The sequence below is a fragment of the Ceratotherium simum genome, chromosome 23 (genome assembly GCF_057802395.1).
Source record: "Ceratotherium simum simum isolate JZ-2026a chromosome 23, ASM5780239v1, whole genome shotgun sequence".
NCBI lineage: Eukaryota > Metazoa > Chordata > Mammalia > Perissodactyla > Rhinocerotidae > Ceratotherium > Ceratotherium simum.
The window spans coordinates 22,022,991-22,038,817 of record NC_141922.1 but is presented as its reverse complement, the minus strand read 5'-3'; the positions used below and the strand labels follow the sequence as shown (position 1 = coordinate 22,038,817).

The window sequence follows — 15,827 nt, the reverse complement described above, 5'->3', positions numbered from 1 at the left end:
GAGACCTCTATTTCTATCCTTGTACATATGTCTATAGCTGTAGCTACATTATCTATATCTATATATGTCCTTCTTTTTAATAAACATAATACCACATGCTTTTCCCCCCACTTTATCAAAAACTTGCTACAAATGTCATTTTACTAAAATTGTCATGTCATACTCTCTTATACATTTGTACTTTTATGACTTACCAACCATTGACAGATTGTTAGTTAACTGATACCCCTTCGCCTTTTTGCCACATCTTTTCAAATAAAGCCTTGTCCACATTTCAGAATAGTTCCTTACATAGTGCACCAGAAGAGCCATTACCAGGCTAAAGGCTATAAACATTTTTAAATATTCTTGATACTTACTGCCAAATTGCTTTGCGGAAAAGCTGGTGTTCTTTCCTTTTGGGTTTAATCCCAAAACAATTATTTGTAGCAAGGGAAGGAAATAAGGTCATGGAGAGTAGTGAGAGATTTACTGTTCACCTGCCACAAACAGGTAATGAATATTTCCTTATGAAAAAGCTCAAAGCCATGCATAGTGCTTACATAGCATGTAGGTAATTTGAGAAATCTCTGGTTCAATCTTTCTGGAACCCACCGTTTAAATGCAATATAGGGTATTAAATCATCAGCTCATGTACTGAGCAGAAGGCATCTCTCTCCTCTCCGTTCTGTGGGATGTTTCTACTGACCTGCACACTTGAGTGTTTAGTTCTGAGATAAGTTTCAATAAACTGTTGTCACTTGAAACTAAACAGTCTGGATAATGTATGGTCCATTTGGAATGCTGAAAAAATAAACAACCTATGACATGCTTCCTTCTTGTCTTTGCAGCCCTTTTTGGAATGTGTGCTCCAGAGACCTCACTTTCTTCCCCAAAGCAGAAGGTTTTATTTAAAATAAAGCTGTTTATTTGGCACTTCTGGGCAACCGTCTTTTGAAGAACCACAGCAATGGGGGGCTTTAGAGCCCCACTTCGAAAAAACCAGTTCATCCTCCTGGTGCTCTTTCTTTTGCAAATTCAGAGTCTGGGTCTGGACATCGATAGTCATCCTACCGCTGAAGTCTGTGCCACTCACACAATTTCACCAGGACCCAAAGGTGAGGAGAGAAAAACAAAATTTTCATGCATAATAAATAGGCTCTCTTCCCTCATCTTTCAACCCCACTCTAGCTCTCAGTGACTTTCTCTTCCCTCCTCCCTAGCATCCTCCCACTTTCCTTCTATTTTGGAAAATCAATGGCCTGTTACTTATTTTAAAATCTCTCTTGATGTTAGGTAAGAGAATACTGGGAGGGGGTGAAACCCCAGGGCAGGGATGCGATAGAACTCCGCCAGGGAAGGGGGAAATCCCCTCTTCCATGCTGTTCCAAGTGAAGATACACAAGCAAGACATTAGACTTCAAGAATTCTTTCCTTTAGAGCATTTCCATTCTTGTGCTGTTTTTATTCCAACTCTTTTCTCATACTGATTCTGGTAAAGCTACTAGGCAAAAGCTCATTAAGTAAAAATTAAATCTTTTGTATATGTCATAAATTAATGGGCTCCTGGGTTCCAATGAAGTAAAAACTTTTTGTCAAAGATTGAGGTATTTTTTAAATGAACATTTCTTTATTTGAAAGTGGAGTCTTTGGGGCCAAGTGCCTTCAGCTGAAGGATGATAGAATATTGCAAAATTTTTTCAAGTAGAGCCAAGGTCTAAATGTGCTTCAAGCAACTGGTTGATAAAAAATGCTGCTGTTTTCCTGGTTTCAGCTCTGACACTTTTGTTCTGAAAGTGGTCACTGCAATGAAAATTGGTGCTCCCTCATTAGTAATTCATGCTATTTCTCTAGGCTATAGGGTCAAAGAATTGCAGCTGCTTAAAATTTTAAGTAAAAAGAAAGGGTCTTTAAAAAAAAAAAAAACAGAAATACATTGCCCTATGCTTGTCAGTTATTTAAATGTATATTGCTTAAAGTGCATTTTTCTTAATCAGTGAATTAATTTCCTCCTAAGATTGCAATCTAAGTTTTAACCTTTGATACCATAAAATAAATGCAAGGAGGAACAATAAGACCTTGGGGCTTCCAAATAATTTCTTGGGTGAATGAATGAATAATGTGAGGGCAAATGTTCAGAAAAGAAAGTTTTGGTTAGAAATAAAAGTATTTACTTAAAACCATTACTGGACTTTCCGTAGAGTATAGGAAACTTCGTATTTTTCCTGAGGTGTCACGGAAAATGCTGAAAATTAAAGTTTTCCTTGTCTCTGAAAGTGGGAGAACCCATTTACCCATTTGAGAATAGCACTGTCAAACAATTTTCCTTGCAAAGAAACTGCAACTTTCAAACTGGAAGCAGAATGGACAAAGATGATTAAAATAATGTCCAAAATATAATGCATTCCAATTCAACAATTCTACTTATTTCCATTCAGCCAATGTATATTGAGTACCTATTAAGAGCTAAGCAATATTTTAGTAACAAGAAATGCATTAAACAATATATACTTATGTCATGAACAATGGAGAGAGAAATAATTTAGGAGAGAGAACAGAAGGCAATTAACATTTGTTAGATACCAGCAGAGTATCCACCATGAGTCTTCTTTCTCTCATTTCTTTACTTAACACAAAACTTCTACCTTACTGTTAGAAACCCTGTTAAGATTTCAAAGAATGGAAACCTCTTTAACTCTCTTCATGAGACTGTGTAGAAATTATGAGATGGTTACAAGCCAGAAATGTGACAGAATGAAGTGAGTGCTCCTGGGGAAGAGAAACTTAGGAAGGGTCCCTCTAGAATCCTGGGTTCCAGAACTAAGTCTGTTATGGACCTGAAGTGATTTCTTCTTCTTCCCCCAGACCCTGGGGACTTTGCATCAAATGGATTCCAAGTTACCTTCTTATTAAAAAGATTCCACATTTCTGAAATATACTATAGGGGAGGAAGATTATCCTCTACCCACTCTGGGTCCTTCTGGCTGGGATACGAATTAAATTGACATGAGACAGAGTAATGGGAGAAAATCAAACAGAGCTTTATAACATATATACATGGGAGAAACCCAGGGAACTGGGTAACTCAACAAAATAGCGGGGGTTCTCACCTTAAATACTATCTTCAGCTAAAGACAAAGGAGGATGTTGGGGGTCAGGGGAGTCAGCTCTGGGAGATTACCAGAAAAGCACAGTAAACAAGAGTATGCAGATTTAAGTCCTTGCCTTCCACATTGATAAGAGTTTCAAGAGATAAGGTCATCCCCCCTTCTTCCTGATACAGAGAAGGAGACACTTTTACAAATGGAGATTTCTCATATAAATGTAAATGTCTCTTACAAAGGATATCTTCTACTTTTACTTGGTTTTCAGAGCTTTGATAAGAATGGCCTTGGCAAGGACCTTCCCAGTCTATCCATACCCAGAGTTATCTATGGTGATGGCCTGTCCTGTGGACAGGCCTTCTATCTTAAATCCTTTTAGGCAGTTAGTGGTGGTGGGGGGGGGGGGTCAAAGTTTCTTTCAGAGTAAATAATCAAGGTAAAGAGACATATTTTGAGGTGGCCCCCCACATACCAAATGCTACTAAGTGCCCAACATCATGTTGGATGCTACAGGTTTCAGATTAAGGAAGAACTCGTCCTAGAACTTGTATTTACATTTCAGGCTGAGTAGTAGATTGCAAACTCTTGGGGTCAAGGCCCAGTTAACTCGTTTTTTTCTTTGCAAATTGCCTCTACATGCACATGGAACGACATGAGCATATTCATTACTGCCCTTCCTCTGCTCCAGGCATTATGCTAGATGTGGATACAACGAAAAATAAGACATAGTTTTTTGTCTTGTCTCAAGATATAAACTGTCATTTACCCTACTTCATTTCTTCATGAACATGATGACAGCCCCTTCCCACCCATGAACAAGGCAGATTTGTATATTTATCTCTACAAAATGAAAAAAATTTTAAAAAGCTTGATAGCTAAGCGAACATTTTAAAAGACTAGGTTATTGCTTCTGTTCAATATATTTTTCCTAAGAGCAAGCTGGTCTATGTTTTTCTCCATGGCTACTCCTCTCAATACCATATTTATCAGTACTGTGCTCAGAAACTTCTAGATACTTTGAGAAACAGACAATAAAAGAAGTTTTCCCTAAATTCATTTGGGAGACTGGGAACTAAATGCATTATTTAGAGTTGCGGGTGGAAAACCAGTAATGTTAACCTGTCATATAATATATTGTCCAATATAGAGACACATTTTTTGGGTTTTTTTTGGTGAGGAAGATTAGCCCTGAGCTAACATCTGTTGCACATCCTCCTCTTTTTGCTGAGGAAGATTGGCCCTGGGCTAACACCCATGCCCATCTTCCTCTACTTCCTATGTGGGATGCCTGCCACAGCATGGCTTGATAAGCAGTGCATAGGTCCGCACCTGGGATCCAAACATGTGAACCCTGGGCCACTGAAGCGGAGCATGCAAACTTAACCACTACACCACCAGGCTGGCCCCCTGAGACACCATTTTTTTAACTGTATTATTTCCCAAGCATCACAGTGGAAAGACATCAGATTTAAACTGTTTGATTTTCGGTATGTTATTACATCTATTCATGCTTCAGTTTCTTTATTTGAAAAATGAGCCTCATCATAGACCTGTTTTAAGAATAATATAAGATAATCAATGTAAACTTTAAGGTATTTAGACATCATAAATAGACACAACAAATTCTATTTATCTTCCTTCCCTTCCCTATCTGAGTCTGTTGAGTAACAATTTTGGGAAAAAGCATTGCTCCAGTTATCAAAACATCTTTGTTAAGGGGCAAACCGGTGGTGTAGTGGCAAAGTTCGCAAACTCTGCTTCGGCAGCCTGGGGTTCGCAGGTTTGGATCCCAGGCACAGACCTAAGCACCACTTGTCAAGCCATGCTGTGGCAGGCGTCCCACATATAAAGTAGAGGAAGATGGGCATGGATGTTAGCCCAGGGCCAATCTTCCTCAGCAAAAAGAGGAGGATTGGCAACAGATGTTAGCTCAGGGCTAGTCTTCCTTACGAAAAAAAAAAAAAAAAACCTTTGCTAAAATCATCTTTATTTTTCTTTCTATGCCTTAAATTTATTATTTTACGCTGCTTAGTGAGAAAATGCTTTTTTTCCCAATTTGGTGATTTCTTTAAACAATTTATGTAAAATTCTGACCTCTAGTGGTTTTACTTGAAAACAGCAATGACGAGAAATTTTAACAAGAAATGTTAAAAAGAACAAGAAATTCAACAAGAAATATTTGGACGACATTTCACAGTTTCCAAGAAACTTTCAAATACACTGTCTTATCTAATTTTCACAATTGGCGTATGCAGTAGCAATTACTTTAAACTTAAAGATAAGGAGACAATCTCAATGAAGCCAAGTGAAGGCCCCAAGGTCTTTCACACAGATACGTAGCTACAGTATAGTCTTGCAATTTGAACTTTACCCCGGCCCTCTGCTTCCGGGTCCAGTGTTGTTCCATGACATCCACTGGTTTCTATTACAATCAGGTTTGAAAATACAGTCCACTGACTTCTTTTTGATCAGAAATGGATCAGAAAATGCCTAAGAACATAGAGTTGATGCAACTTCACAGCCCAACATTGTACTGGATACTAAAATATGCTGAAAGTGATGACGTGCCTCCTCTTTAGTAATTAACTCCTTGACTTCATTAGTTTGTTTGGAAATTAATGATATTGCACCCTATTGCTAATTTTGGCTTCTGCTAGCTTTTCAGTTTAGGAGCGTTTTCTTTCAATACCGTTGTTGTAGGTGTGGCCTAAGAGGTCCTTTGCAATCTGTCTACCTTTTCCCTACTTCTCCCATGTCAAACTGCTTTTCCACTTAAAGTTTGCTTCAGGCATCCTTGCTTTGTCTCTCATTCCCGACCCAGGATCTTTGCACTTGATGTTCCCTCTGTGTGGCCCAACCTTACCCCAGATCTTCCCAAGGATTGTTCCTTCTCCTCATTCAGGTTTTAGCTCAAATGCCATTTGCGTAGTGAGGCCCTGCCTGACCACCCCACTCTCTGTCATAGTTCCCAAGATATTTTATTGTTTTCACAGACTTACTACCAAATGGAAATCTCTTGTGTATTTATATACTTACAGTCAGTTCTAGAATGCTGGCTTCATGAAAGCAGAGACCCTGTCCATCTTCCTGAGCGTGTTTTCCTACTGCCTATGAGAGTCCCTGACACACAGTGGGTGCTCAATAAATATTTTTGATTAAATAAAAACCCAAATTTTCCAAGATCCCCAACAGTTCCCTGAAATTCCTTTCCAAGTATGGCCTCTAGTTTCCAAAAAGGGTCGTCCATGCCTCCAAGAAAGGACCGCTCCTGGGGGCCACCGTCATTGCACCAGGTCTTCAATGATCCAAGAACTTCTCTACCAGTGGCCACTGATTTTCTGCAAGTACAACAGCGCCACTTCTTCCCTGATGCCCCTGTCTCAGCCTACCCCGGCCACTAACTCGTTGCCACTTCACTCAGTGAGGAAGGCTTTCTACTGCTTATGAGGGCACTGCAGTTCCTACAAGCAACCATCGTGACTCCTCCACACAGGGGCCTGTGATGAGAACTCATGGGGCTGGGAAAGGCTCTCCTCTTCAGCATGACTGTAATGACAACCTCAATCATGCTCGCGGGAGCAGTAATACTAACAAAGGTTGAATAGTTGCCATTCTCCAGACGCTGTGTAAATTCTCTATAGCCATTTTTAATTTAATTACCTCAATAGACTTGGAGCAAGAAAATGTTACAATTCTCATTTGACAGGTGAAGAAACTGAGATTCAGAACTATTAAGTCAGTAGCCTGAGGCCACACAGCTGGAAGGTGGCAGGTTGGAACTCAGTTGAGTTCTAGTTGTGCTGCATGCTCCAATCAGCCTGCTAAACCCTCTAATCAGCCAGAGGGCCTCTAAGCAGTGTTGACCGTACCACAGGACTTTATGGGGCTGAATGAAATAGCTACATCAGTTTTGGCTTAAGGCTCCCATTGGTCCCTATGGAACTCATGCACGAGTGAACCAGGGCACACATCTGAGCGCCAGAAAACACGAGGTGTGCATGGCTTTGCCATGAGGAAAGCCTTGTAGAGCTCCCTCTATTTCTGGGATAATTTCTTTCTCAGCAAACCCCTTAGCCTCCAGGGCATGGACTTCTATCTGGCCACCCACTATTTTACTGAACGTGGCTCTGGATCCTAGCAATTGGCACAACTTGAGTTATTTCCGAGGAGTCTTCTCAGCCTCCAGTGCAAACAGTCCTTCATGTGACTTCCCCAAACAAATAGCCAGATATGTCCAGGAATATCTGGATCACTTTCACAGCCAAATTGGAAGTCTCACCAACTATAAAGTAATTCTCAGAGATAATTTAGTTTAACCCCAGCTATTTTTACATTTGTGAAAACTGAAGCCCAGAGAGGTAAAATAACTTGTTCTAGGTCACACAGCTGCTAATTGGTGTCAGGGCCAGAACTAGAACTCATATTCCAGATTCTCAGGCCAGTCGTTGTTCCATTCTGCCATGTTATATTATTGTCCTCACGTTTTATCATTCTCATTAAGCATGAAATGATCCTTCCTTCAATTTTATAGATTAACATTAGAAAAGGAGTTCTGTGAGGTCAATGTATAAACATGGTACAGAATTGTTTTAGCTCGGTCACCTTGATCTAAATTAAGCTGCTGATTTCTTTCTGGTGACTTTATCAGAGAGGTTAAGCAAGTAGGTATTTTCCCAAATCCTTTATATTAATTGTATTAATTCACTGGATTCTTTCATTAAGAGTTTTAATATGTATTTTATGCATAAGGACAGACCAAAATTTTAAATGGCTTGTCTTTTTATAACTTTATATTCCAGTGTGTGGGTGCTCTGAACCATTTTTCCCTCTCCTTTTCCCTCTGGGTAGGTGCCAAGAAAACATATCAAGGTTAGGTCAAGAGGGAAGAATAAAACTCCAGTCAATCAAAGTGTGGGCAAAGATGAATCAGGAGATACTGAATGATAATGACAGAAAAAATACATTTGTTTGTTTCATTTTAATAAGGATGTATGCTTTACCCATGCCATTTCTCTCCCCAATTCTCTTACATAATAATTTGCGATGTATCAATTGTTCCTAGGGACTGTAGTAATAGGGACTTGCATGTTGGTAAAGATCACGGGCTTTGGAGACAGAATATATGGTTTTCAATTTGTGCTCTGCCACTTACCTACTTATGTGATCTTAAGCCTCAATGTCCTCATTTTTAAAATGGAGGTAATGCTATCGCCCATCTCAAATGCTTAATTTGAAAATTAAAACAAGGTTAGCTTATGGCTTAGCTATCATCATTTTTTTCATTGGCTTCCATTGCTATTTCTAGTCACCATAGGCTTCCTCTCTCCCCACATCTCTAAAGAAAGGCTCATAGATTGTAAAGTTGGCTCTACAAATAGAAATCCACCGGGAAATGCCACCACCTTCTGCTCCTTGCTGCAATCTCCTGCCTACTTTAGTCCCACGGCAAAGTCAACTTCTATTCGTCAATAGCTCACAAACTTGAGCCCTCCCTTTACCTTCACTAATGATGCCTTCTTTCTGTAGATCTCCAACTGAGCCTGGTGTTCCTTATCAATTAAATAGGAATCATAACAATGTAAATACCCCAAGGGATGAAATAGGATTAAATGAGCTAAGACACACAAAACCAAGCCTCAACTTTCTTATCAGTAACATGGGTTGATACCAATGTGACTACTTCATAGGGTTACAGGGAGGAGAAATGAGTTAGGCCTCATAAAGCACTTAGTACCGTCCTTGACACTTTGTCAAGGACTCTTTAAATATTAGAACATTGTTGATTTAGCAAACCCAAGGGAGAATGAGAATGTTTTTCTTGTTTTTTGTTCTTTTTTCCTTCCTTTAAGGAATATTTTCCTTCAGCTACTGTCTGTGCCCCAGGCAGGCAGTTGTGTTGGCCTTAGGTCGTTGACTGTATGTGTAGGCCAGACTCAACTTACGTTTTTCACTCTTTTTATTTGTGTTTATAAAATTCTACTTCTGGAAACTATCTAATTCTGTTAGAAATGGTTTTATTTGGCCTTTCCACATCTTTTCAGGATATTCCAACCCATAACCAATCTGTCTGGTTTTTGCATCACATAGTTGATCTGCAATATTCTATAATTTTACAAAATTCTTTAAATAATATTTTATAGCTTTCTCTGTTCTTTTATTAAAGAATTATAAATATATGCCGTAAAAATCTGACACTCAGAGACTCAGGAGAAGTAGCATCTAAATAATTTAATTGTTTTCAAATTATTTATTGTGATTGTTCTTGATTTGAAAATATGATTTCAGGTCTCTTGTGACCACTGGGCAATACTTGTATCTGTTACAGAAATTACATGAATATGAGTATTTAGAATTTACAAAGGGTTTATCCATTATTTCACTTTAACTCCACTAACATACTATAGGAATCATTATCCCTATTTATTTATTTTTTTTTATTTATTTGTTTTTTGGTGAGGAAGATCAGCCCTGAGCTAACATCCATGCTAATCCTCCTCTTTTTGCTGAGGAAGACTGGCTCTGAGTTAACATCTGTTGCCAATCCTCCTCCTTTTTTTCCCCAAAGCCCCAGTAGATAGTTGTACGTCATAGTTGCACATCCTTCTAGTTGCTGTATGTGGGACGTGGCCACAGCATGGCCGGAGAAGTGGTGCTTCGGTGTGCGCCCAGGATTCGAACCCAGGCTGCCAGTAGCGGAGAGCGAGCACTTAGCCACTAAGCCACTGGGCCAGCCCCCATTATCCCTATTTAAAGAGAAAGGAACTAAAGCCCCCTACTCTTGCATGTGACCCTTCTGAGGGTCATTTATTTGACATCACCCAGGGATGAGTGTGTGTGCAAGATGTTACAGTGTTGGGTGCACTCAAAAATAGTTTAAATGGTGTTGTTCTGCCTGGCCTGAGATGAACAAATATCTAGAAAATGATTTTGACATTCAGAGCCAAAAGCTATGACAAAGTCATTTCTCTCTCGTCAGACTACATGCTGAGTGACCAAGTGACAGGACAACCAAAAGGAGGAGGCCCCTATGTCTAATGGGAAGTTGGGAGGTGGAGTGAGGCAGCAAATGTGACAATATGCTCCAGACGAAAATGAAAGCCCCCAAAATGAAAGTCCTTTGATATACCACAAAGGAGGGTCTCTGGACCTGATTTACCAGTTTCACCCTAGTGCTTGAAGAGCAAGGCTGGACAATGCCACCAATGATTTTGGGGCAAAGCCAGTACTAGACCATAGACACAGACCAGATACACTGAAATAAAGCTCACATAGGGCATACAAAAGCAATGGATATGACCCGCTTCCCTAGATTAGAGTACCCTGAAGGTGATATTTTATTTTCAAATTAAAGTAGGCTCAGAATTTTGATTAACCTCTATCTATCTATCTATCTATCTATCTATCTATCTATCTATCTATCTATTTCCTCATGATCAAGGGAGGCAATACCATGTTGGTATTATTTTAATGTGGCCCAACCATACTAATGTGGAACTTGCTCCTGATCCCTCTTCCAGATTCTCTAACATTTTAACTCTGAACAGATGAGTGTATGTAAAATTAAAATGCCCAGCATTCACTGCTGCCCAGGTGTTCCTGCACCTGCCTACAAGGCTTTACTGGTGGGAACTGAATCTCCTAAAATGCATCATTCCACCACCTATTCTCCTACATCCCGTCCTGTCTTACTTTCTGGAGTTAGAAATATGGGTGGGGTGGGAGGTTAGGGCACCATACTCTACCAGTCAAAAAGCATCCCTAATGCAACAAAGTTATTGACTCAATTTTCTCGTCAGTAGATACCTAGTCGTGGAGCAGGAGTGTCCAATGGAGCAGGAAGTAAGTGTTATTCTACCTTCTTTTAGGTAAATAGGATTGATCTTTTAATAAGGTGGAGCACAGAATTATTTTCCCTATTCTAGCTCTAATGGCTTCAATGTAAATAGAAACCAATTAGCTTTGTTAACCTAATTTTCATTGTACCGTGAGTTTTCTTTTTTCTTCTTTTATTTTATTTTATTTTTTTCAGTTTTCATAGATATTTTGTAGAAGTTGGGAGACTATATCAGGTCCGACCAGCCAAATGATAGTTTAAACCAGAGGAGCCAATGAAAGTTTTTGAGTAGGAGAATGACATACTTAGATTTGTTTTTCAGGCAGATAAATCTCTTGGCAGAGTTGAAGATAGACTGAAAGATGTGAGAAGCTCATGGTGGGATATGAATTAAAAAACAAGAGGTGAATTAGAGCTGTTGGGATAGGGAGAAAGGGGTGTATTAGAGATATATTTCAGAAGCAAAATTGGCAGATTATAATGAGTTCTAAACTGTTTGAGCTGCCCGTGGATATCTAGATGGAAAAATCCAGTAGGTAGTTGAAAATAGATATCATAAATATCTCTTAGGCATTTCTTCTCTATGGAAGCTATTCACATGACCTTTAGTCTTGACTCATAGTTTTTATATTTTGTCTCCTTCAGAAATAGTCATCAGGGAGGACACGGCCATTCTTTCAAATAGTTGGGATATCCATGGATTGGGATGTTGGTATATATAATAGCACAATTATTACTTACGTTTAATAACAATACTACTCTTTTTCTTTAAATTTGTTTCTGCCCCACTTTGTACTGAAAGGAATTTTAGACACAATATTGTATATTACCTCTATAGAGTGCTGTAAATGTTTCAATGCCAGAAGCACAAATCTCTGGAAGCAAAACTACACATCAGCCAGGGAGTTGCAAATCTGCACAGCTAAGGTATGGGCTAAAAGAGGCATTGCTTCCTCTCGGCCTCTTCTTTGTATCCCTTTAATTCCTAGTGGCTAGAAATTCTAGGTGGCCTGTTGGATGATATTGCCATAATGTAATATTTCCTGAGCACTCACTGCATTCCAGGCTCCGTTCAGCCCTTTGTGTGCATTATCACATTTACTTCTCTCAACACTGTGGGGGAGATATTTCACTATTCTGATTTACTAACGAGGAAACTGAGGCTTAAAAATTGAAGTGGGTTGCTAAAGTCTAAAAGCCAGTGAGTGATGGAACCAGGACTTGAACTAAGCACTCAGATCCCAGATCCCCTGCTCTTCACCACTGCGTTGTACTGCAGAAGCACACCACTTAGTCCTGGATGGGTGGGATTCATTTGTTTCTGCTGACTTGGCTGTGAATGCATTTTAATAATGAATGATATGTGCAGGCAGAAGAAAACCTGCCCAACAAACCTTAATGTTGTATTTTTCATTAAGTACAATGTTAGTTTTTTTTCCCCTCCCTGTTATTCAGACATGCAAGGACTGCAAAAGACTTGCAGGTTCCACGTAGTAATTCTTTTTAAACTAAATAAGCCTGAAAACAAAGAGTAGGTGCTTTGTAATTCAAGTAGGAAAGATTGTAGGATTCTTGAAATCCTCACATTTTGCTACGACACACAGGACCGAGCTGAAGAGGGAATGAAGTTTATGGGTCCCTGGAATTGATGAGGCACAATAAAGGGATTGATTGACATCATCATCATGCATGTCAACAACCTGGCTTGGGCCACAGTAAGCACCTGATAAATACTAGCTGTTGTCATTATTGACATTGATATTATTATTACATAAATTAATCACAATATATCTCCTTTCATATTGTATTTCCTTGCATTTGTTTAGCATATTAATATTCCATTTTATTTCCTCATTTGATATGTTATCTTGTCATCTGAGGAGAGAGAGGTATAGATGAGTAAAAGCCAAATCTCCCTACCCTTACATCATTGATTTTTTCAAAGGCTCACCTTGTTAGACACCAACAAAACACACAGCTATTTCCCTTTTGTAATACTCATGACATTTATAAGACTGTGTTTGATGCCTCCTTCCCACCAAACTTTTATACTTAGGTCATATCTTGTCTGAGATTGTGCTGTATCCCCAGAACCCAACACAGGACTTGATATCTAGTAGAAACTCCATAAATATTTGTTCAAGGAATGAATGAGCAAGCAATTTGTGAAGTTTTGAACAGCTCTTGAGAACAAAGTGTAGAATATCTGCCCTTAACACAAGGAATTTACACTCTAATTAAGTAGTTGACATTAATACAAAAAGTTAAATAACAATGCATTTTTTTTTGTGAGGGAGATCAGCCCTGAGCTAACATCCGTGCTAATCCTCCTCTTTTTGCTGAGGAAGACTGGCTCTGAGCTAACATCTATTGCCAATCCTCCTCCTTTTTATCCCCCAAAGCCCCAGTAGATAGTTGTATGTCATAGTTGCACATCCTTCTAGTTGCTGTATGTGGGACACGGCCTCCGCGTGGCCGGAGAAGCGGTGCGTCAGTGTGCGCCCGGGATCCGAACCCGAGCCGCCAGTAGCGGAGCACGTGCACTTAACCGCTAAGCCACAGGGCCGGCCCCTAACAATGCATTTTTAAATAATACTTCAAGGCAGCCGTTACAAATTAGTAACAAGGAACCAGATGGTGAATTACCAAGTAAATAATTCTATCAATAAATTCAGAGAATTTAGAATTTAATTTGAAACTAGACTCATGAGTAGGATTTATAAAATGAGAGAAGGTCCATAGTTCCTTTATATTGTTTATGGTTTATTTTTTAAATTGCTAGAGAATGTCATGTTTGTTGAAACTCATAACATGTATAAATATGTACAAAACAAAGATGTATAAAGAAAAAGTTAATGATCTCTTTTTTCACTGTAACCCTTTCCTTTCCAGTCCCACTTCTCACATGTAACCATCATTAATAGCTTGGTATTAACACTTTTCTCTATATTTGTTCTATTTATTTATTCTTTTTCTCTGAATGGGATCATATGCATATGACTCTCCAAGAGACACTCTTTACACAATATAACATGGACCCCACTCCTTATTCAGAGATCTTTCTCTAACTCCTTATTTTTAGTAGCTGCATAATATTCCTCCTTGTATTTTCATCAGTCCCATGATGATAAACTTCCAGATTTTTTATGGTTTTTGTTTCTGCCACTACAGAGAAACATTCTCAGATATATATTTTTCTTACAATTATTCCCATAAAATAGGTTTCCTAAGGTAAAATAGAGTGTGTGGATTTTCTATTTTAATCGTTATTAACAGATTATTTTCCAGAAATGTTGTGGCAATTTACATTGCCAAAAGCAATGACTGAGTGCTTTCTGTATCTATAGCATCTTCTGATGTGATTAGTCATTTTAAATTATCACTAAATCTGATAGCAAAATATGATATAGACATGTATATATGTATATGTTTTTCTAATAGTGAGTCTGGACATTTCCCATCTATCATCTATTGTGTATATTTTTAGATTATCTTTCTATTTCATTTATTGTCCTTTTTGCAGAGCAATTTGCAAAAACTCTTTGCATACTAAGAATATTAATCATTCTTTATGTCTTAGTATTTGTTTTCATTGTCTATCATATATTTGTTTATAAACTTTATATATTTATGTGGCATCTTTTATCATATGAAAACTTTTAATTTCTCATATAGTCATATATGTTTTTCTGTTCTTTTCTTTTCTTTTATGACTTCTGGTCTTTTAGTTTGAGGAGATGAATTTCAAATGGAGAGAAAAGCTTGTGCCTTTCAATGGAGGCATGAATTTAAAAACATTTTAAGAACAACAGATAAACAAGTTGGACAGGAATAGAAAGTTATGCAGGTCAATTTCAGAAAATGATGCCAGAAAGTTCCATTGATGCCAGTTTGTGAAAGACCAAATGCTAGACAGACTAGTTTGGACTTGGCATATAAACATAGAGGAACTGCTGAAACAGTTTTATAATGAAAACGTGATTTTATAAAGATTAGTTTGCAAGATGGCTTGGAAAAGTGAAATTCAGACCCAAAGAAACCAATATTTCAACAACTATTTATTGAACAGACACTATTCTAGGCCCTTGGAATCACCAGTGAATAAAACACCATGAAGACCAATAGAGATTATCTGCAAGGAACAAAAGTCAGAGGATGAGGACAGGAAGAGGTGCAACAATGGCAGTCGTGATGTGAGAAAAAAGAAAGGATGGACGTGAGAAACAATAAGAATCAAGATGGAAGTTAGGAAGGAGGAACAGTTAAAGCTGATTTGGGTACTGAGCTTGGGAGACTAGAGCATGGCAGTGATATTGGGAGACAAGGGTAAATCAGGAGAGGAAACAAAAATATGGGGTGGAGGGAGCAGTGGAGACAGAGATTTGTGTATTGGCCTGGGTTGCCTTACTAGGTTATAAGCCATCACCACAGACCTCCCAACACGCTGAAGTCAATTCATTAATCAACCATTATTGAGAGTGACATTTCAATCAATGACTAATTTATTTGACTATATTGTCATTAAGCTCACATTTATCTAACTTGTCTTGAAGGATGTTATTTCTTTTGTTTTGAAAACCTTTGCTGAGAAAGAACCTATTGCATCTCAGACCCTGTGCCAAGTGCTAGGGATACAAAGAATATAATCTATCACCCCTCACCTGTTACATCATCAAAGACACAATGTGGTGGATGCTGTGAAGTGCGAGGGGAGTTCCCTTCAGAGATTGAGATTAATCCTGACTGTTGAAGAGGGAGATGGGGGCAGGAAAGTCTGTACTGAGAAGACTCCTGAGTAGAGGAGGTGACACATAAGCTGGACCTATGGTGTTTGAAGTCAGACAGAAGATATAAAGCCACACAAACTTTCATTGATGAGAACATTTTAGTACCAGCCTGCCCTAATATAG

At 38.6% G+C, this 15,827-nt stretch overlaps 1 protein-coding gene across 1 annotated transcript in view; it reads left to right on the top strand.

Moving 5' to 3' along the window:
• The first annotated feature begins 949 nt into the window (after positions 1 to 949).
• Positions 950 to 15,827, top strand: part of COLEC10 (collectin subfamily member 10) — a 38,104-nt gene continuing 23,226 nt past the window's right edge. The window contains exon 1 of the mRNA XM_004431117.3: positions 950 to 1,097. Within this exon, the coding sequence (XP_004431174.1) occupies positions 950 to 1,097 (148 nt within the window). The remainder of the gene's footprint in view (positions 1,098 to 15,827) is intronic.